The sequence below is a fragment of the Nanorana parkeri genome, unplaced genomic scaffold (genome assembly GCF_000935625.1).
Source record: "Nanorana parkeri isolate BGI_ZX_2015 unplaced genomic scaffold, ASM93562v1 scaffold662, whole genome shotgun sequence".
Lineage (NCBI taxonomy): Eukaryota > Metazoa > Chordata > Amphibia > Anura > Dicroglossidae > Nanorana > Nanorana parkeri.
Window position 1 is genome coordinate 568,417 of NW_017306930.1, and position 24,499 is coordinate 592,915.

A 24,499-nucleotide genomic window follows, 5' to 3' on the forward strand; every position below is an offset into this window, starting at 1 on the left:
TTTTTTTTTTTTTTTTTTCCAGAAAAAAACAATTGGCTTTTGGAAAAAAATGGAAAACACCCTTCCCATCTCTACACCTACCTCACCCTGGTTTGTCTCCTCTAGCACCATAATATGCATACAGCACAAGGGGTCATAGGAGTTGTAGTTTATTCACCTGCCTGCACATTATGCAGCAGACATAGGCTGACTATTTGGCACAGATCTTGATCACTGAGGTGCTTGACTATTGATGTACTTTTAATAAGTACTCCTATTAGGATTTTATTTTTAGTTTAAACATAGACATAACCAATATTTATAATCCCAGGTATAACACAGTTTTGTTTAAAAATTACCTTATTGCACAATGTGCTTACTGTATCTCTGTGTGTCAGAATAGTGATGGCGAGGTGCCTAGAGCAATCATTTTCACCATTTTGCAGCCTGAAGGGAATTGTTGACTCTCCAGTAAATAGCTCCCTTTATTTCTTTTTTTCCCCCCTACAACAGGTATTTGGGGCTGGTTTTGCTATTACTGTTAGTATCGTTTTACATTTGGTCTTTCCTTCTCTGCAAGCCAGAATGGAGGACCTCACTAATCTGAGTTGCAGGCTTTATGTTAGATTGCCTTTGTGTCAGAGGCACTGCATTGAGAAGTGACAGCACAGAAAAAAAGGATGCCATCTCTGTCACCTAATAGCTGTATCAAACTAACAATGAATTGTGTTACTGGCAATGACAGAGTTTCTGAAACTTAACTCACCTTCCCCTATGGTGTTGCTCTATTGTTGGTAAGCCAGGCAGATTCCATTGCTGCTTCCTTACTAGTTATTACAGTTGTGCAGCATATTGATCAGCGACGGAGCTACCTCCATTACAGAAAGTGCTAATTCCATTCAATAATTATGCTGCTGTTAAGTTGTCACCTGTAGCGTAATCGTCAAGGTGACATGGCCTGAAAGGCAGAGCTGTAAAGAAAATGTGTGTCTACAAATTAGTTAATATTAGGCCTCAGTCACGCTGGGCCGTGCAGCGTACATGCCTGTAAACAGCCGATCCAGGGAGGGACAGGTGCTGCGTGTGATTGCACACAGCAGCCTGTTCTTCTCTGTGGGAGGACGCAGCTGTACGCTGTCATCCGTGCGGGTACAGGTGTCCACACTTGGACACAGACAGGATGGATCCGGTCGGCATCCAAGCGCTGACACCCGTACCCGCAGTTCAGGTGTCCGTATGACACCATCCAGCCTCGTCCTCCTATAGGGAAGAACAGGCTGCTGCGCGCAATCCAACGCAGCAGCGGTACGTCCAGTGTGAATGAGGCCTTAAATAGTGCAAATTTTATATTGCAAAATGTATGGTCTATACTGGTTTCCTGTGCACAGAAAGAGAAACATAAAAATATGTAGATATCTGGTATAATGAAACTGACATACCTATTACAATGAACATCTGTGTTATTTATAAGTTATATTTGGCAAACAATGAAAATTTAGATGTGCTGTAAAGAGACATTGCTCATTCAATGCAAAGTTACAGTGCGTTCTAATAGTCTACCCCCCAGCAGAGAATACCTGCCAATCGATGTTATCCCACCACTTCCCCACTCCATTGGCGCACTTATTAAGTTGCTATCACAAAGTGGGGCTTCCAGGTATGGGAGAGCATTTGACCTAACTTATGTGACTCCAACTTGGGCAGCCAGCTGTTAGGCCTAAGCACCCACATGGAGCAGAGGGTTGGTCTGTGACGTCGTTCACTTAGGTTAGCTCAGACACCAAAACTTATTCAGGGTGAACTCTTGCAGCGGGGACGCAGATAGCAGGGAAGCTTGAATTGGTGAATATGCCTTACGTGTGGAGTGGGCTATCTGGAGGCACTGTCACTTTGCCCTGAATGGGCAGGTGGCAGTGTCTCTTTAAGACTGTCCTGATCTCTAGTACCCAACCTTCGGCCCGGGGACTGCATGCAACCCTTTGCCATTTTTTGCGTGGCCCTGCAGGCAGTGATCTGTTTTACCTTGCCTCACTAAGAAATATGAAATGTGGAACAATTTTTAAGAGGGCAATAGGGAGCACAAATGAGGAAGCATTGATTTGTAAAAGGAATGTCATAACAGTGATCTATAGTATTCTCATATATTGTGTCTCCAGTCTGACTCCTCCGTTTCCAACCACTCCCATCTCTGTGACCATTACCTGTAGTTGGTACAATGTCTGACAGCTTTCTGAAGCATTACATTCACTGAAGATTGTGTGGCCCTTTGGTGGTGGTGATAGGGGTTGCACTTGAGGCCCCCTGCATCAAGAAGGTCGACCACCACTGGTCTAGTCTCTCTTTTGTGTCTGGATCAGAACAGGAATAAAGTGAGGAAAATAATTATTTGATCCTCTGCAGATCTTGTAAGTTTGCCCACTTACAAAGAAATGAAAGGTCTATAATTTTTTATCATAGGTGTATTTTAAATGATAGAGACAGAATATAAACCAAAAATCCAGAAAAAACACATGATACAAATGGTATAAATTGAGTTGCAGTTCAGTGAGTAAAATAAGTATTTGATCCCCAAGAAAACATGACTTAGTACTTGGTGGAGAACCCCTTGTTGGCAAGCACAGAGGTGAGATGTTTCTTGTAGTTGGTTACCAGGTTTGCACACATCTCAGGAGGGATTTTCGTCCACTCTTCTTTACAAAACTTCTCTAAATCCTTAAGGTTTCTTGGCTGTCGCTTGGCAACTCGAAGTTTCAGCTCCCTCCATAAATTTTCTATAGGATTAAGATCTGGAGACTGGCTAGGCCACTCCATGACCTTAAAGGAGAACTATGAGGTGAGTGCTTTTCACTCACCTCATAGTTCTAGCCGACCTGTGAGTCATGTTTTCTTGGGGATCAAATACCTATTTTACTCACTGAACTGCAACTCAATTTATAACATTTGTATCATGTGTTTTTTCTTGATTTTGGTTGATATTCCGTCTCGATCATTTAAAATACACCTATGATAAAAATTATAGACCTTTCATTTCTTTGTAAGTGGGCAAACTTACAAGATCTGCAGGGAATCAAATAATTATTTGCCACACTGTATGAACAACAACTGCATCACATTCCATCTACATGGCTTTAAAGTATCAGCAACCATGTGGGGAGGACAGTGCTGTTTTTTTGTAAACCCTAGTTGTAAGAGATAAGTCGCTGCATGTAAAGTGCTCTGTGAAATAATATAGTAGGCTTTGACCACATTATACAAGTAAATGGCTCATCCTTGCCTAGATTGATATGCTACAGATTGGTCTGCTTTTAATACCATGCAGTTGCTAAATGAGCATTGCCAGATATAAATGAACCCTCTTGGCTCCTATGTTGCCCCTCCTTTTGGGTACCTGATGCTTAGTAGAGTAGCAGCACTCTAAAGACTGACTTCCTACAACTATGTCTCTGTATCCCAGCAGCCCCTTGTGGCTCCATTATTTCATTAAGTCTGTTTTCTTCCACTGTCCTTTGACCCATTTGACAGGAATCCAGGCACTTGCAAACTTCCTAATAATTCAGCACTCACAAGGGAAGTTTGACGGAGGAATCAGTTTTCTTTTCTAACTACTTATTTGTTATTTCAAGCACAAGTGCTATGATTTTCACTGGTTGCTTTCCACTGGGATGAATCTGCCAGAAGCTTGAGCTTATCTACTCAGAATGTAGCGGTGTATTTAAGGAGCACATGTTTTGCTGTGTGATTACTTAATTATCTTGCATAATTGTTTGCATTACATTATTTTCAGTTAGACTAGTTCATGGTAGAGGGCTGTGTTCACAAAAAAAATGTAGAGGCATTTTTTGTTTTTTCCGGTGATGTGTGTTTCAGTTCTTCATTAAGTTCAACAGAGTACTTTAAATATGTGCCAAAATGGATAAAGATAAATGTGTTAAATGCATGCATTTTTCAAGAGTCGGGTGTGAATAAGCCCTTGGTGCTGGGACAAGTACCTCTTAACCATGGGCTTATTAATTGCTTTCCTGCATACCCCCAGCCCTCTTGGTTAATAATAATAATACCCTCATCACCCTTCTCTACGGTGCAGGGCAGTGCCAGTGAATGATTGAATTCCACATTAACACATTCTGCCACATGTATGTAGAGTGCTGACATTTTATGAAACACTCTCAGAAGCAGAAGGCAGCATGTGGATGCTTCTTTTTACTATCCTATTTACTGTCTCTTCCCACCACCTTCTGTGGAGAATGGGGTGCACAAGAGGGATTGAACAGGCTTTGGGTTATCGAAAAAGTTTAGTTTTGCTGTGTTGCCACAGCTTTAAGAAAGAACTCCATGTAAAATGTAAATATATAAACTTAGTGAAATGGAGTACCTTACTTGTAGTCAAGGGTCCCCCACGTAATGCATCTCCATCTCATACTGAATAATGCAGTCTTTTAATACACCTTTAAACTATTGGTGTCTCTTATACTGGGAAACTACAGCAGGTGCTGGTACTTTAAGTGCTGGTGCTGGTAAGTTTCCTCAGTAGTACTATAGTTGTGGAGCGTAGTTATCAATTTGTGGCTGGTGCTGGTAAGTTTCCTCAGTAGTACTAGTTATGGAGCGTAGTTATCAATTTGTGGCTGGTGCTGGTAAGTTTCCTCAGTAGTACTATAGTTGTGGAGCGTAGTTATCAATTTGTGGCTAGTGCTGGTAAGTTTCCTCAGTAGTACTATAGTTGTGGAGCGTAGTTATCAATTTGTGGCCGGATGGTATGGAGAACAGACTGGATTAGAACAGATTTGACCTCACCCACCTGGAAGGATAGTAACCAACTTGGAACTTACAGCCATTTGTGCTGGTTCTGTCTGTGATTATTTAAGTATTTTGTAAACAATTACCTCTCACATTAGGCAATTTTCAAGAACAGATCTTCCATTGCAAAGTTTGTTGGATACAAGAAGTAATTGACTCATTTAGTTTGAATGGAGCTAATAGTCTCATTTCAAAGCATGATAGCAGAAAATGTGATTCGACTATAAAGGAGTGGTTAGTGCTAGAGGACCACTATTGCTTGATGTAGAACTGGCATTTATTGTTGGCTTGAAAGCAAAGCACCTACCAAGAAGCTCTGACAACATGATATCTGGCTCCATTACTGGTTCAGAGAATTCATTATTTTAATGAATCCTGTTATTACAGGGATACTCTTAGTCATTCATCTGGTGATGTAATGGCTGTGAGGGCTTGTTCACACCAAATCCGGACCAGATCTGCATGCGTTTCTGCACATGCAGTGCTGTGTTTTTTGGCGCGTTTTTGACACGCGGGCATTTTTTAAAATCCTAAAATGGGCTTTTAGTTGCGTTCCATGTGCCTTTGATGCATTTGCATGCGTTTTGGTGCGTTCTGTAGCAGGAAAATAGGGCATGCTGCAGTGTTTCCACATGCTCTGGAACTGAACGCTCTGGTGTGAACTAGAGCCCAAAATACCATTGGAATACATTGGATGCAGTTTTGATGCGTCCTGTAACTGCTCTGCATCTGCTCCTCACTTGGTGTGAATAAGCCCTTAGCATTGCATTCCCTTTCATTTTCTTCTTTCCTTACCTTTTTGTATCTTGTCCTGCCTCATTTGTTTTCCCCATAATATTGAATTCATGTTATGACTTGGGTGTGTACTGACCATGTTTTTCTTTTCTTCTCTTAGTAGTTATATTTGTTTACTCATCACTCTTTTTGTTTTACATGTGCTATCAATGTTTTATATTTGCCCTGTCGACTACAATTTCTTTTTTTAAGCAGGACTTAAGTTTTTTAAAAAGAAAAAAATCCTATTCTAGAAATAAATAAAAAAAGCAGCTTTTGCTGCAATTGACTCCTTGCTTCCAGCAAAGTCCCCTCCACACCCCCTGGGGTGCATCTCCACATCAGCCTGGGCTCACAGTACAGTACTGCAGAGAACAAAAAAATACTGCAAAAGGCAAGCTTCATTACGGCAGTCAGTGAGTAGTACAATACTGCAGAGAGTGATCTTCAGTACTGCAGCGAGTAGTACAATACTGCAGAAGGTGATCTTCAGTACTGCAGCGAGTAGTACAATACTGCAGAGGGAGATCAGTACAATATTACATAGGGGGATCTTTAATACTGCAGTGAGTAGTACAACACTGCAGAGGGTGATTTTCAATACTGTAGGGAATAGTATGTTAATTCTGGTGCCCTGGTAATTCTTCCTCGCCTACTCTGCAGGATTGAGGTGGAAGACATTCTTGTCGTTCTCATCACACCGAATTGACCCAGGCAGACATAGTACTTTGTCTTTCTCAGACTCCTGGCACCCTCCCAGATCATCCAGCTCTTCGGTCCAAGGGACCAGTTCACCACCCTGCTTCTCACTGTCTTTAATGGCTTGGCTGTTGGAGGTCAGGTCCTGAGAGATGTATGCCTATCTGAGTTGGGTATCCCTACACTCTTAGGCCTTGTTCACACCAAGCGCGTTCCAGGAGCAGAGCACTTACAGACCGGAGCAAAACTGCGTGCAATGTATTCCAATGGTATTTTTAGGTCCAGTTCACATCGCAGCGTGCAGTTCCAGAGCAGGTAAAAAAATTGCAGCAGACCCTATTTTACCTGCTCTGGAACGCATCACAAACGCATGCAAACGCTCTGGAATGCACTGAAAGCCCATTTTAAACAAAAAAAAAAAGAACAAAAATGTTTTGTTTTTTTTACCCAAAACGGCCCTGAACGCATCAAAAACGCAGCACAACCCACTGCACTGCGTGTGCAGAAACTCATGCAGATCTGCTCTGCATTTGGTGTGAACAAGGCCTTATAGGCTAGGAAATCCGCTTTTGCAAAATCAACCATTGTACCCAAAAAATATTTTTCTTGCAATTCATGTTTTGAAATTGACGGCCTTAACCTGTAAAGAACCCTTTTTTGTCCTACAAGTGACAAGGTTGTCTTGAAGCCCAAGGCCTCCTTTCTTCCCACTGTGGTTTCTTCCTCTCAGCTTAACCAGGACATTGTTCTCCTTTTTGTCCTGCTCCATGACATCCTAAACAGATTTCCCCCCATGATCTAGATGTGGTACACTGTTCAAGTCTGCCTTTCGACTGCAGCTCCCCTTAGATGGTCTGTTATTCCTAAAGGGCCCTATAGAGGACAACCTGCTTCTTGTTCCACTATCACCAGGTGGATTCAACCACTCCGCATTCAAGCCTAAAGACTTGAAGCAGAACTCCGCAATTTAAAAAAATGTAACCCTTGCAGTCAGGGCTACTCTTGCACTGCAAGGGTTAAGTGCTCGTTTTGTTTAGGGGGGCACAGATAAAGAAGAAATTGTCACATGATCCTTGGTCCGGTCTGGTTGTTAGACCGGTCCCTGCAGCCTCTTCTCTCCTGGCTCCAGTGGTCTAAAGACCTGTGACGTCATCACATCTAACAAGTCTGTTAGACAAGAAGATGCTGAGGGACATACTACAGCCGGAGTGGAGGGGGAGATAGGTGATTGGTCACTGCACATTTTCTAAAAGTATTTCTTTATTTTCACCTCTAGAGGAAAATGAGCAGTTAACCCTTACAGTGCTGGGGTAGCCCCACTGCAAGGGTTTATTTTTTAAAATCCTGTTCTTTAAGGACAAGGTTACACTTGTCACAGTACTCTCCATGAGATCAGTTAAGGTTTCTTGGGCTTTTTAGCATCAGGCATCTGTTTTTCAAACTTCAAAGGCTGCCACTTGGTCTTCTGTTCACACGTTTGATTTAACAGTTCATTCCTTTATCTGATTGCAAGCTTCAGGTTTTTCAGGCGGTTCTGTGCAATCAATAGTTTTGGTAGGCCTGTTAGCTTTTTGTTTTCTGTGTTTCCCACCGCTTAGTTTGACGGCTTTTGGTCGTCCTAATGTACCTGCATTCTTCACCCTGCGTACCTTAATTTACAATAAAGAAAACAGGATTTTTGGCTTGCTGTAATATCCTTTCCTTGGAGTACATTAAAGTATTATACTCTCAAACTTTTTTCAATAATGAATCCAGAGCAAACAATTATATATTGTCCAGCAAAGTATTACTTTATATTTTTGTCCAAGCATTTGCATTCATCATGTTTCCAAATAGCTGGCTCCAACCCTCTCAGCTCAGCTTCCCTGAACTTCTGGCCAATACAAGATCACAAGGGACAGCACAGTCTCCTGCCTCCACCTATCTACTCACTTAAAGATGAGAGAAGGGGGGGGGAGCAGGGGGAAGAAACACAGTTTGCTAGCACACACGAGTGGCTCCAAAGGACCCTGCAGGTGAAAGGAGACGCCTAAAAACAGGATATCAGGGCCAGTGCTCAGGGGACCAGCTGATTTTGCAGAAAACTAAAACTTTTAAACATCAAGAAGCAGAATCCATTGTAAGTGATTTCATCAGCATTTGAAATGGCTTACAACCCTCTGACTTTAATATCACTTTAAGGGACACCTGTCCCTCGACTCTGTTCTTCTGATCCACTCATACTATTGCTTTGCTACAAAACTGAAGTATGATGGGCGTAGGAGGAGTTATAGTGGGTTGTCTTGCACCTGTTTGCCAGTGTTCAATCCACCTGGAGGCAGCGACAGAAACCAACGTACCTGAATACTTCATCTTGTGCCCCTAATGTACCCCAAGAAGTGGATTTTGTGGACGTCAAAAATCCTGCTTTCATAAATACAGTATCAAAAATTCAGGTACTAAAAGCAAACCAAGTTATGGGTGGGAAACGTGGTGAACAATAAGCTATTTATAATTGGCTCCTGTAAAAGAATAGCTAAATCTGGTATACTATTAAGCTCATACTACATTAATCTGATATTTCCATAGGCGCTTCATTACAGGTGTTAATTATTTTCTTCATATGATATCCAACCAAAACCATTTTTAGCTTTAGCTGGAGCGTCAGGATTTATTGCTGTATTTGTCCATATTAATGAAATGTCTCTTAACTTCTTGTTGTGTCACTAGGAAAGGACATGCAGAGACTCAAACAGAAGCTCAGACAACAGTAAAGCCCCTTTTATTGGTATAATGGTGAAAAGAGATTATATCTGCACAGTAAGCTGTGCTCCCATCTAATAGATCAACTTATTAGTAAGGGTTGCTCCAACCTTTCGCAAACCTATCCAAAAATGAACAGTACTTAGGTGGTGGTGTTAATCCTTGTAGTTGACATCCTTGTGCCATAATTTAGAAAAAGATCACATAGTTGTTTGCATCCATACAGGGTTTTCAATGAAAAATTTTCACATTTTAGCCAAGTGTGTGAAATGAGAAAAAAGAGCAGCATGGTGTGTTTTTATACTGGTATAATCCCCCCACCCCCCTTTGAGCAGTTACTATACAAAGCTACACTGATCTGATGTCACAGTTATCAGCACCTTAGAATTAGCTTGATGTCACTAAAGTAGGTTTGGTCCAAGGAAAAGAAGGCAGGTTACCCAGAATAAACAGAGGCTGGGTGGACATGTACATGGTTATGGAAAAACATGGCTGATTCTGGTGCCATGCTAGTGTCTGACATTAGTAGTTGACTGGACAAATATTATTTTGATGCTCTTGTCCAACAATATGAAGCCTTGCTTCATACAGGTGTGTTGGCAAAGACCACTAAGAATGGTGACCATATTTTGTTTTGCTCCTTGTGTTTCCAGTAGATTGCTTTGGAGCAGAGCAACTACAAACTTGTATTGTTTCTTTCCGGGAGGAAAGACTAGAATGAATGGTTTTCATAAGTGTAAAATTTTTTAGTATTTTCTTATGAATCCCAATGTGTCTTGGCAAATTTTCTGACACAGGTTATATTTAAAAATGTTTTTTATCTACACATGGCTATGAATCTCACCAAGCAAGTACACGTGTCTGCCATATAGCAGTAAGCAGAAATGAGACAGAAGCAGCAATGTTGATGGTAAAGTAGACCATGTGGTCCTAATCGACAGAAAAGCAGATTGTATCATTTTTCTCTTGCTATAACCTGCTGATGTTGATGGGAATTGACTAGTGTCTTTCTTCATACAGGATATTACCCATTAAGGCTCACGGGCAGCCATGCAGCAGAAAGCAGACACACTATTAAGTCAGGCACATTTCCATTCATGTTAGTTATAATGCGAATCTGGAAATGGTGGGGAGGGAAAATGCAAAAGAAGATTTTAAAAGGTCAACTTCACTTGTAACCATAAAACTCCCTTGCCCCCTAAGCTAATATAACCTAGATGGTTATGGTGAAAATCAGTTGCCATACAAACAGTGTTGGTTGAGTCAAGATGGTGAAGGAGTGCATTGGAGACTAACTTTAACCCCTTCGTGACTGACCACGTACAGTGTACGTCGCCAGCATCGGGGCTGTTTAAACAGACTCCCGGCGACTTTTGCCGCCGGGACTCTGTTTAAACTTGTAGAGCCGACTGATGGGTGATGCTTCGAATTCCAGCATCACTAGTAATAATCAAGTCATGTAGTGGTTATCAAACAAGTAACAGCAGGTCGTTGTTTATAATGGTGCAGGGCTGATTTACTTAAAAAGCCATCAATTTAAAGCAGACCTTTATATGAAAGAAATGTACAGGCTGCCATTGCTGACCTCTGTTTTTTTTAGAATGCTTATTGCCTGGCTGCCATGTATGTTGATGCTTTGGCTTCCGTTTTTTATACTCGTAACCAAAAACCTGTTTATTTCTCAGTGATGGTTTCTGTTTCCTATATACAAAACATATAACTGATATAACTATTTTTTTTTTAAATGCACCCCAAACAATACTGATTGTTCAGAAAGGAGGAGAAATTTGACAGGGAATGTAGGTGTATAGAAAATGTAATTATGCTCCTCATCTCCTAAACAGGGGGTTGCCTTTTGTATGCATAACCTGCAGATGGCTTTGTGGTGGCTAATGTGTCCAGCAGGCTCATTTGAGCTTTCTAGCAATAACTGGTCATGTTTGGAAAAAATGTATTTGTCTGGCAAATGGTTAAGCAAATAAATTGATCTGTCCGTGCTTCCATGCACACAATATTTCCATTGGATTTGCCAGATTTGGGCAAACAAAAACTTACCCTTGCAGGGGGGCTACCCCCACACTACAAAGGGTAAGTGCCTGTTTTTTCTAGGAGACTCAAATAAAGCTGCTTTACTTACCTGATCCTGGCTCCAATAGCAGTCAGCACTCGCCTCTTTTCCCCTGTGCTCCAGTTGTGGACTAACAGCAAAAAGTTTTCCCAGCACACTCGCCAGCCAGCATGCAAAAAAACTTGTCTCACCGCTAAGGTTAAAAACAGAGGTTTAGATACACGTCTTCTGCTAGTTATGGACTGTCCCACGGTGTCTTCACGTCTAATGCAGGCGAATGGACCCGCATAAAACATGATGATGTCAGCGGTCCTTAGACCTCGGGAACCCAAGCGAGGAAAGGCTGCAGGGATGGGTCTAGCAACCTAAAGGAAGCTAGGATCAGGTCAATAATTCTGCTGTATTTCAGCCTCTAGACCAAAACAAGCACTTAAAGGAGAACTATGGGTTTAGGGCTTTTCCCCATAGTTCTCCTAAGTGTAACGGGAGGACACAAACTAGCGTCCCCCAGTCACCCAAAGCTCAGTATACCGCGAGCTACAGCTCACGGTATACTGAGACACCGCAGCCGGAACGTATCCCAACAATTATGTCTGGATCCACCCAGCTGCGTTAGTGAAAGCTGGCTCTGCCTATCTAGAGGCAGAGCCAGCTGTACCCTCCCCCGTCCGTTCCGCCAGTCAGCGCTGGAGGATAGGACAGGGGAGGGGGGGAATCCAGTCCCTCCCCTGTTACGGCTCTCTACCGGCACATGTTCAAGAAGTGAGCGAGCGCCGGTATGTGTTCGCTCACCTCCCGATCTACTGAGCCGACCACTCACCTCATAATTCTCCTTTTAATCCTTGCAGTGCATGAGGTAGCCCCACCGAAGGGTATAAGTTTTTTTTTATTTGCCTGGGGTTCTTCTTTAACTGCAATCCAAATATAGCTGGCAGATTTTTGTAGTGAAGCACCTTCACCTCTTGTATGTATTGCATGAAATACACCTACCATTTAATTCTTAAGAACAGTTGTTTTATCAGTATGATAATTGTTTTTGCACATTTTAATTAATGCTAAGGATAGAGCAGAAATGTGTTCATATCATTGCAATAAGGACACTTGTGACATCTGTTTCCAGCATAGATGCATTTTATTTTAAATACAGTACTTTCTTTTAGAGTACTTTCTAGAGTTAGTATTCTCTGTCATTTGAGCATGGAAAAGCAACATACAACTGCTGTTAATCATATGGAAAATATATTAAAATGATCAGATGTTGTCATAGCCAAAAGTTCCACCCAAAAATAACCCATTTCAGTTACACATAGTACATGATTTATAGTAGGGTTCTGTTCCTGGGAGTGCCTGTGTCATTTCACTAACCTAATTGCAGTGAAAACATTGTTCTCTATAAATTATGCCAGCATTAGTCAAATTGCAGTGAAAAGGTGTTTCCTGTTGCTGCCAGTGAAAAATATAATTTTTCTAATATCGTACAGCCAACAGTCACTGTGTAATGAGCAGCTCAGCTTGCTTTTCTGTACTCTCCAGAATCCAGGAACTGCTCAGTACAGTAGGTGGGAATGACCATATCCTTGCTGTGCTGTTTCTCTTTTGGTGGCTGTGGTAGACTATTACTGCACAGTATGGGAATAGTGTACAGTAGTGCCTGTGCTATTTACAGAACACTGTATCTTGGTAGCAGCCAGAAAGTAAAGTTACAACAGTAAAGTTTAACACTATGTTGAATAAAACTACCAATACTATTTTTGAGCATTGAAGAGATGAAGCACCTAGATACCTGTGTCTCCTGCTGTGCACCTTAATCCAGACTGCCATTCTCTACATCACCAATATATCCCTGCATGCAGCAGATGAAGCAGGCATCCAACACACTCTGATGTAAAGGTGCCAATACACTCTGCGATTATCGTTCAGAAATCGTCCTGGAATGGTCTTTCGAACCATAATCAATCAGTTGATGGGACACCCAACGATTTGAATTACTGTACTCCTTGCCGAATTTCCTTAATCAGTCAGTCTGGAAAACCACGAATCGTGCGAAAATTGATGGATTAGTGGTGTTTTCATACGAAAAAAATCACAGCAAGAGTACTGCACACGCGCAAACGAAAATGCATTCTGTCGATCGACGAAATTCAGTGCTAGTATTCTGCATTAGCTAGTATTGCTAATGAACGATTGTCGAAATCGACATTGGTCTGTGCATGATGGGGTATTTGAGCTAGAATCGAACGAGGGTTCTTGGCAGCAATGAACATTTCCAATCAAAAATCTATAGGTGTATGGTCCGTTTTAGTATTGAAGTAATATGTGGCTGGACAGATATGTATTCATTTTTTTTTTTAATAGGATGCTTTGATTTTATTTTTTCTATTGACATGATCATTCTAAGCTGAGAGCTATTCAAGTAGTAGATACAATAACACAGGTATGAATGTGAGTGTAATTTCAACACTTTTTAATGACCTTTACACACGTGTGATTATGCTATCACCATGCACTTTTCATTACATGTACACCATGCAATTTTCCAGTTTTCCAAACACGCTTTTTTTATCTATACATTATGTAAAGTGAGGGAGAAATTAGATTTCCATTGTACACACAGATTTTTGCATTTACTCTTCATATCAATGACAAAGTAATGTGTAAATGCAACAAAATGCTACATGTCCTATTTTATTTAAAGCAGAGGTGCAGGGAGAGTAAACATTGCTCTCACTTAGAGATGGTGTGGAACACTGCAGCTGTCACACGCTGGTTCTATACCTAGAGCTGAGATGTCATGTAACAGCTGATCACAGTCAGTCACTGTTTCCAGCTGGGATTCCTCCCTCCCTCTCTGTTCATCCAGCACTCATTGGAGAGACAGGGAGCTGGCAGGCATTGCTGGCTCTGACTCTAGAGTCACTTAAGCAGCCTGGGTGGATCCTGGCAATATTGGGGATGATTTTCAGGCCATGTGTTGGCAACATATTCGTAATGGTTGGGTTGCCTTAAAGTGGACCTTTACCCTTATCTTTAAAATAACAACAAACACGCCTTTAGAAAGATTGTGTAATGACAATCTACAAACACATACTTCTAGATAATTGCCGGCTTTGTATTCTTTGCATACCTTATTTCTCTTTTCTTTCCCAGTCTTCTGGCAGTGGCCATGTTAACTAAGGGCAGATTACTAGCTCTCCATTTATTTCCTTGAACTCTGGCACATGTGATTAGGACATGTGACCATGCACATCATCTAAGGGGAGGGAAATGCCTTTCCCTGAGATCTCATGAGATTACAGATGAGATTTGCCAGCAATGTTCTGCAGATGTAACCTTCCCAAGATGCAACACTTTGGCACTTAAATAATTTGTGCCAAAAGAGGATCAGGAATTAAATAAACTCCATTTGTAAGTGAATGAAAAACAAGTTTGTTTAACTAATAAATGTAAGATGATTTTAAATCAGCATACAGAGCTGCATGCTGATGTGATTTTTTAATAAAAGGGGGTAAAGGTCTATTTAACATATATTAAGGAGAGACAAAATGCACTTGTGTTAACACACCGCAGTGGCCAGAGAAATGTGCACGGGCTCTTTATTTGTGCTTTAGCAGGACAGAAATTGTTCATTATAGTACCAGATCAGAATGTGAGAGGAAATCTTCTAAGGGGGATACCTGCTCCAATGATAACTGTTTTTTGGGTGGGATTTCCCCTCACCTTGAAGAGATTTACACTCATACCTGTTGTGATAGGAAGTGATATACCTGATATACCTGTTGTGATGGTCTGGAACTCACTGCCGCAAGCAGTGATTTCAGCTAATAGTCTGGAATCATTCAAGAGGCTTTTGGACGATTTCCTGAGAAACGGTAATATACAGGGGTACAAGTACTCCTAAAAACGAGATGACTCGGGGATCTTTACACACACACACACACACAATAGGTTGGACTTGATGGACAAATGTCTTTATTCAACCTCAAATACTATGAAGGGAAATCTCCCAATAGGAAATAATGACAGGCGTTTTAAACATTTGATAATCTATCCAAAACTGAATTTTTATTTTTTATTTTTGCTAAAGATACCCTTTAATGTATTTGTTTGCTGACAGTGAGGCCAATTTCACTAGTGGAGTTGAGAACCTTTACTTAAATTGTGTGAATTGAGCAAGTCAATCTTGTGAAAAGCAAATTTCTGTTCACTTTGAATACCCAAATATGTGCAGTTAAAATAAGTGAAGGAACAGGAATCAGCCCTGATAATAAAAGGTGTACCTTGCAAATGCTACACAACAAGAACTACCTGACTGCTGAGACTTACTGGATCACAACTGCTACCAGGTCCACCACCTTTGTCTCGTACTGTTTTGAGTGTTCATTGTTCTTGGGGATATGCCATTGAGTTTTGACACACTTTAGCCTCTTTTTTTAAAGAGTATGCATGCTGAGGACTATTAATAAGACTGTTTTGATTACTTCCTGTCACCGCTGGAGAAATCCAGCATCTGAACACAATGTTCCCAGTCTTGTCTTTTAGCACCTTGAAGTGTTGGCGGTTTTAGAAATATGTCTGCAGATGAGGAAGGTGCCTGCTGTTTGTCATTATTTAGAGGTCTTTTTATATAATGGGCTGGCCACACTTGTTTCTTTGTGGAACACTTTGTAGTCTTTAGTTAAGCCAGAGTTCATTGTAATTGGACCTGCTGTGGACCTAATTTTTCCTGTGCTGAAGAGAAACAAAATGAAAGACGTACCCAACGTTCCTTTATTACTTTTTTTTAAAACTTGTGATTTGTTTTCTATGCATGGAGACAAAGAGAATGTAGCCATCCTTAAATTAAATTTTGTGTGGCTAGAGGGAGGTTACTGTTTTGGAGTGAAAACCCCTTTGATTTTATATAAAGTATCATGCAATAAAATGCTATGTATACCTATACATCCTGATATGTTGTCTATTACAGGCTATGGTCACCTGTATGGTAAGTGTATTTCAAATGCAAATTTAGACGCTTGCTTTTTGGGATTGCATTGTTTCAGTCAACTCCACCTGTAACTGGATGTTAAAAAGGCAGTTGTATCTGCATTTGGTTGTATATCTGCACAGCTGTTGTGACCTGATTTTGAACCTATGATCCAGGTATTGTTGAGCATCTGTAAGCTTCTTGGTAATCATTGGCATTTTCTTAGGTAATGACTGACGTTCCTGGTCAAAATCTTGTTGTGTGGAACCTGTTTCATTTTTTTTTAATAATATGGTTAGACAATCCGTTATTTATATATCTAACATTGTGTACACATCTTAAAATTTGGTGGAACTCACTGCAGCCAGTTTGTTGGACTTGTTTGACTAATTATATCACTGTTTTGTCTTATATCATATACCAGATTGAATTGCCCTGATGCCATAAAGTAAAACAAAGCATTTTTATTCTTGTTGGTTTTCTGCTCAACTGATCAGAATTTGCACACAAAAAAAAGACTTTGTTAGTATAAATGATATAACCATATCACCTTTGTACAGTAAGTGTGTGTTAACAGCAATGTGTCTCCTTCACCGCCCTAGGTTCACACACATTCCACAAGATTTAATTGGTAGTGAGGACAACCTGAAACACTGACATAAGCTGCCTTTGTGGACACTGTGAATATTAAAAAAAAAAAAAATAACATTTCAGGCATGATCAATTGTCCACTTGGATAAATGTAAGGTTTTTCATGGTTACATAAAAGGGTCCTTTTTGGGATTTAAATTATTTATTAAGAGTCCAAGGGGCAGTATGTTTTGTAGTGCCTATTGTTTAAAATACTCAGGCTTTGCCTACCCAAGTAAGTCACTCTCTTGTGGTGACAGAGTGACATATAGAAATCATGGTGGTTATTCCTGACCTTTCATTGACATCTCCCTACCCAAAATTGAAGACTGCTAAATCTGCTAGCCTAAGTCCTTGTACCTTGATAAGGGTGAAGAAATGCCAGGAACTGTGGCCCGGGAGTCAGCTCTACATTAATGCTAATACTGTCTAGCATTATTTGGACTTCAGGCCAACTCTGATATGCAGTGATATAAAACTGAAATTGGATATTTTACAGGCATTGTCTTCTTTTTATTGTGATAACAAGGCAAGCTTTAATTTCAAACCACTGATACTGCTGGGAAGCCTGCACAAGTGTGGAGAATTGGTGGATTGACAGGAACCAAGAAAGTGGCAATTTTTCTTATGACAACCATTGGATTTCAGGGAGGCTAACGTGTGTAAACGGGCACAATGATGAATGCTGTTGACACCACCCTTCTTTAATTTTAGTTGTAGTTTTTTAAATAAGCAAATAGAAATTCTTATCCTGCAATGCGTATTCCTTGTTTTCCATGACAGAAGGTGGGAATGAAAAACCCAAAATTTCAGTAGAATCTCTGCTAGCAGCAGGGTAGGTACCAATAGCTTTTAGCCATCTGTCCACTTAAGATTTGCTATATGTGAGTTATAATTGAACACATCATGCTCTTACGATGAGTTAGTAACTCATAGAGATCTATGAGGAAGATAAATATTCCAGAGCACCTAAACCTCAGGCTGGCCTCAGTCTAGTGAATGTCTGATATTTCCTACAAAAGAAAACTAATACATTACAGACTAAATAAGGAATACAAATAAGGGTGATATGCAACTTGTGTGTCCCTTATTTTACATTTTGTATGTCTTTTAGAGGCGGCTTGGGGATGCTGCAAAAAAAGCCATCAGCAAATTGCAAGTCCGAACTATTAAAAAGGGAGATAAGGTAAGTGACGCTGTCTATTTACTTTTTCCTTGTGTTCTAAGTAGAGTCTAGTGGGCTAAGCCACCATGTGGCTTCTTATATAATATATATTATGTATGTAGGGACTCCCAGAGTGAGTTATCCTCTTCATAGTTCCTGGCTCTGTTCCTACCAGCATTTGGATGATTTCCACTGAGACTTTTGCATTCTTCATAAAAGATATGCATTTTCAACTGCGTTGTGGCGGGGGCAGACACTGGGGGAGAAAAAGAGGAAGAATCCTAAATTTTTAGTGGTCATTGGAACGGTAATATAGGGAAAAGTGTTCCAGTGCGGACATTTGTTGTAGTGACAACTATCTAGGATAGGCAAAAGAGTGCAAGATTAACCCCAAAACATTCTTTAAATATATTAGTAAAAAAAAAAAGAAATCAGGTCTGAGCATGTAGGCCCCTGAAAAGATAACTCAGAGTTGGTAACTGGGAATAAAGAGAAGGCAAATCTATTTAATACTTTCTTCAGCTCTGTGCACACCAAGGAACAAGACGTAACAAGTCCATAATGGGGATGGCAGTGCCATAGCCTCTAATGAACCACAATGGCTGACTGTTGATATGGTCCAGAAACAGTTAGACAAAATTAAGGTGAACAAAGCGACTAGACTGGATGAGTTACACCCACGTGTCCTCAAAGAATTGAGCTGTATCATTTCAAAGCCATTGTATCGAATTTTTAGAGACTCTCTAACGACTGGCTTGGTACCGATGGATTGGCGCAAGGTCAATGTGGTGCCCATATATAAAAAGAGATCAAAGTCTTTACCAAGTATTTACAGACCTGTAAGCTTAGCTTCAATAGTTGGGAAGGTACTTGAAAGTTTGATGAATGATCACATGCACTTGTTTTTGCTTGAAAATAATATTATAAGCAATAATTCAGCACGGATTCACAAAAGACAGAAGTTGTCAAACAAACCTACTTTCTTTTTATGAGGAAGTGACTAATAGATTGGACAGAGGAATGGCTGTGGATGTAGTATACTTGGATTTTGCAAAAGCATTTAAGGTCAGGAGATATTGAGTGTTCAATCTGTAATTGGATAGAAAACTGGCTTAAATACCTTATTCGGAGAGTGGTGATCAATGATTCATACTCTGAATGGTCTGAAGTGGTTAGTAGGGTCCCCCAAGGTTCAGTGTTGGGCCCCTTACTGTTTAATCTTTATATAAATTATATAGATTTCGGGATTAAACGTACTATTTCTGTGTTTGCAGATGACACCAAGTTTTGTAGTGGAATACAATCCTTACAGGATGTCTCCAACTTGCAAGCAGATCTGAATGTGATAGCCTGGCTGCATCCCATGTGGCATATCTGAACAATTTCCTTTTGAGGGATCAGTCGGCTCATTGTGGTGCACACAGTGTGGGCTTTGAAAAGGTTGGAATATTGCATGAAGTATCTGGAGCTTGCCCTAGATACTGCTCAGGCAGAGTGTTTTTTTCCCCCAAAGATACATTTCAAACTCTCCACTTCCAAATTGGGACTGACCCAGGAGCCATTTGACTCTGTATTTCTGCATGAGATTCCTGGACCTGACAGTATCCTCCTTCAGGGCAGTTACATTGCTCAGCTCCACTCCAGCCCCTACACTCACTATTCTGTCATTCTGGGATGATTTGATCTTTAGTTGAGCCGACTTTCCTGAGGGGCAGGTTTTCTCTGATCTGTTGGCTCAGGACTCCAGCACTGCAGTTGGGATAATCTTTCCTTCTAATCTCTCTGAAGATCCTGATGGATACGGGCAGCCTGCAAGTCTGAGGAGGGGTCCGAGACACCTTGTCAGTGTAAGGGACTTGCTCGTCGAGAAATACAATCTCCCACTCAACTTTTGAGAGGAACAAGCAATATGGTTGTCTCGCGTTGTCACGCAGGAGCATAGTTCAACCTTCAGGGAGGAACCAGTAGTCTTGCCATGGCAAAATAGTAGAAAGGATACTGTCTTGGGTAGAACTTCACATTACAGCCTTGCCTGCCATTTACATCCAAAAGGTAGGCAGTTAGCAATTAGACTTCCTTTAGTGCCTTGTTTCAGGGGACTGGGCCCTATACCTGGCAATGTTCCAGGACCTGTGACGTAGTTGGGGGATGCAGAATGTTGACCTTCTGGTTTCTAAATTCCACAAACACAGTGGATATATTTGTCTCCAGCTACCGGAAACTCTGGTTTCTTTGTGTGTCATTACAGCCTGATCTACGCCTTTCCTCCCCCTGCAACTCCTTGCTCATCTTCTCCACAAAAGATTGGGGTGGAGGTGTTCCAGTGATCTTCATAGTTCCAGATTGGCCGAGGCGACTGTGGTTCTTCAACTCTAGACGACTAGTAGATACTTTTGTGGGCACTCCCAGACATTCTAAATCAGTCCTATAGACCGATTTACCATCCTGTTTCATGGTCGCTGACTTGGCTGTTGGATGCCAGGCCCTAAGAAACAGACGTCTCTCTTTCTGTGCTGTGAACATTAGAAAGTCCACTTTCCGCAAGGTCCCTATATCACACATAGTTGGAATACTTCACCTGTTGCGAGGAAAGTTTTTTATCCCGTGGGAAGAATCCTGACCTGCTTACAGTCAGCTCTATATCAACATTTGCACCTAAATACTGCCAGAGATATATCCCAGCGCTTGTGATCTTATGATAGGGCGTTTTTTGGATAGGGTTTGACCTATATGGTTCCTCCTATATGATCTCCTGTGACTTCTTTGGATTTGAGTGTGGTTATCTTGGTGTCTCCACTTCTTTTGACCCTATTAGGGATTTTTCCCTTTCCACCTTTGCTTACTGGGTCACATCCCTGGTTACCATTACCTCTGTGAGGCTTGTTTTTAGCTGGCAGCCTTGTCCTGTAAAGAACCCTCTCTGGTCCTACACAGTGATCAAGTGGTGTTTGGACTCAGAGCCTTCTTCCTTCCTAATGTGGTTTTGGCTTCTACCTCAACAAGTACATAGTTCCCTCATCTCTCGGTCCAGCTCCAGTGCCTCAGAAGAGAATGTAATCTTCACTGTCTAAATTAGTTTGTGCTTTGTGGGTCTACCTCGCAGCCACTGCTTCTATTACAAAGTCTCTCTCTCCGAGCTTCCTCCAGGCCCTTAGAGCCATTTATCGAGGTGGATCTGGCCCTTGAACGTTAATCAGTCATGGGTCCTCTAATACAGTATATCCATATCCAATTCAGCTTGCATGTCTTACAGGTGGAATTGTACTGTTCCTGCCTTTAGATGAGTTGTTTTGTTTTCCCACCTCTTGGCAGACACTGCTTTGGGACATCCCACTGGTCAGAGATCCAAGATCTCTGTTGTGTGCTTCAATTAATAGAAAATGATTTTTGTACTCACTGCAAAATCCTTTTCTCTGCGTTCATTGAAGGACATAGTACCCTCTCCACTGTTTTTGTCAGCAGATGCGGGGTTTGGCCACCGTCAGGGGCATCCCCTAGGCGGTCTTTTTTTTTTTTGTCCTTCTGAAGGTAACACTTTAACCCAGAGATTCAAGAACTCCCCCAGTGTCCCCTAATGAACACAAGAGAAAAGGATTCTACAGTGAGTACAAAAATCCTATTTTTGTGCTGCTATTGATTTGTTTGTTTTGACTGTGTGACAGACGAGTGGTCTTTCTCTTTAAAAGAGGCATATATCGACTCAAGGAGAGACTGTCTAGGCAGGAAAAGTGTCCAGCTAAACTCTGCTAAAATTAGTCCACAAAAAAGTGAGCCAAGAGTAAAAGGGACTGGGCTGGTGAGCAGCCAAACTGTGTTTACAGACAAGGGGCTGAGGGCAGGAGCTGAAAACCTCTGTGAGGGTATCCCCCACCCCCTTTGTTTTGAACATAAAAGTGGGCAGGGAACCCTCAAACATAATTAAATAGATAAGTATATAGCAAGCATAAAGCTGACGGAGCATAGCAGGCATCACCACAGCTCACTGGAGTGCTGATGGGGCACCATAAGTTCCTATGTGAATGTTGCCCTGAACGTTGCTATTTAATTAGGGATCTTGTCCACAAGTCAATTGTGGCATAAGGTTGCTCAGGTACCATTGCTACACTGTGAGGTAGTGAGGAATCATCCATATCCACCCCATACCCAAAAATGCAGTGGGCTGCAGTGTAGCTCTAATGTCATTGCTAGTGGTGAAGAATTGACCTGTCTGTCTAGTGGTATATTGTGTCACACCCTATGGTATAATATTAGGCTTTGGTTATGTTTATGAAGAGGTCTTTATATTGATGAAGTGTTAAACGTAGGCACAAAGAAGAGTAACATATGAAAGCCAACCTCATCCTCATTCATGTATATTGAGGCTTGCGTATCATGCTGTGCATATACTTATTTTACAGTTTCTAGGTGACTCTTAGCCTGACGATACACATAAAGGCCACCCAACATCATTGCCTGGCTAATCAAAAATGTATCTGGTTATTTTACACCCCTGCCAAAGTTCCCGATTGTAGGGGATCAAAGTAAAAGTTCATTGAAGACCATATACATTATGTATGCTTTTGCAGCATTATTTTCCATTTTGTCATGCTTTATCCCACATATCATTTGTTTAACCATGAGAAACATATGCTACAGTTGGAGGTGGGATGGGAGAGGTTGTAAACTGTTTTAAAAAATCTATCATCTCCACCAGAAGTGGGGGAAACATTCTATTGGACAATTTAAAAAAAAAAGTTGTCCTGATTGCTTTGTTTTCCCCTGAAATATTGGCAGACACACTTCCCTATGGCTCTCTATTGAAGTGGAATTTTGTACCCAGCCAAACACTTCAGTTTGCGAAGCATTCTTAAGTGCCGTGGCAGGCACCCTAAGTACAGAAGAATTACAATATTACATTTTGCTTTCTAGTTGTTTTCTTCTATAAGATCTCTGTAACCAAGATGATCAGTCAAAACTTCCCTTGTGGTATGGTTGCTCCATCCACTGTCTAAACATGGAACATTTTTATTGTTTTGCAGTCTTGAGATGTGACAGGCCATTGGGACTGAGGCAAAAAACTAACACATTGATGTGTATCTATGTGGAAAATGAATCCAAACATAAACTGTTAATTCTTTCATAAGCAGTACGGAAGATATGAGCACTGCTAGCAACAAGGTAGCTGTTGGCTAAAGTGGAATTTCAGGCTAACGGCTACATGTACAGTTGAAATACATATATGTGAGTGGTTTTACCTGCAAAAAGATTTATGTTTTTTTACAGCAAGTCTTGTAAATTACACACTCCTTCCACCCTGTATAGCAAGGAGAGTAATGTACTGTCCTCCCTATCTTCCACTTCACTTACAAGATACCTAAATGTCTCTTTCTCCAGTCTTCAGTGCCTGGAAATACAGTTTGTCTTACAGTGCATCAACTCTTAGGCCTGGTTCACACCTGTGCGTATTGCATAAGCGCGTCACACGCAAGTGTAATACTTGACAGGTTATGCAAACAGTTATGCTAGCAGTATTTTAAAATACATTTAATGTTTACCTTTTCATTTTCATATGTCCTTGAAGTAACAATTGTTACAACATCATGCACAGTAATGAACTTGCTCCAGAACTAGTACTACCCAGAAAGCAAGCAATGGAAACCTCCAGTGCTGAATAGGAACCTAGGCTGTGCAATGTAACAGCAGACATTTAAAAAACAACAACTTTTGTGTGCAGTCAATTCAAATAGCACGTGAAAAGAGAATTGTTTTAATCAGGATTACCGTTATTTGTGTGTTTTTCTGTTATTTTTAGTACAGTAATCTTTTAAATGGCCCCTAGCACCCTTACCAAGTCTTATACAAAACCGTACTTGCTCCTCCACAGTAGCCACTGCAAAAGTCTTCTGGCTAGTTAAGTATAAGACTCATTTAAAGGATAACAATGCAAAGTACAATGTCCTTTAAACAGTCATGCATGCCTTGCCTCATGTAACATTTTTCAGCAGGCTGTTAGTTAGATTGCAAAAGGGAACAGAGCGCCACCTCCGTGTGTAAAATCGTTTATTACAATAAATAAAACAAGGGATAAAAGTACTCACAAACAAACGTTTTCATCAGGCTTTAACAACAAATGAGAGGCCACACTGTCTGCTGTTCTGAGGAAGGGGGCTTGCCCCTGAAACGCGTCAATCTTGGCTGACTGCGGTCTGTGGACGGTGATGTGACCGGAGACTACCGTGTTACATGGTTGGGGATATACCATGTTGGGTTAACAGACAGTGTGGCCTCTCATTTGTTGTTAAAGCCTGATGAAAACGTTTGTTTGTGAGTACTTTTATCCCTTGTTTTATTTATTGTAATAAACGATTTTACACACGGAGGTGGCGCTCTGTTCGCTTTTGTTTTCTATATTCGTAGTGGAAGCCCCAGAGCCTTGGATGAGCAGCCCCTCAAGTCTGTGTAAAAAACTGTGATAAACTGTTGAAAACTTTGAGTGTGCAACAGCAAGTGGATTGTTCAGCTGGCAGCCATTAGCGCCAAGAGCTAAAGAAAACTTTTTGTCTGTTAGTTAGATTGGACTGACGTACTCCTGAATTATTTATCTGCCCTGAAAATATCGATCTATTAATATGTCTGCACGTTAAATCATGACCTGTTACTTCACATAATTTAAAGGGTTGATTTACAAAACGTCCGCTGGGTG

The 24,499-nt window shown here is 41.0% G+C and overlaps 1 protein-coding gene across 1 annotated transcript in view; it reads left to right on the plus strand.

Moving 5' to 3' along the window:
* Positions 1-24,499, plus strand: part of RNF150 (ring finger protein 150) — a 105,091-nt gene that overhangs the window by 51,790 nt on the left and 28,802 nt on the right. Inside the window, exon 3 of the mRNA XM_018563415.1 lies at positions 17,767-17,838. Within this exon, the coding sequence (XP_018418917.1) occupies positions 17,767-17,838 (72 nt within the window). The remainder of the gene's footprint in view (positions 1-17,766; positions 17,839-24,499) is intronic.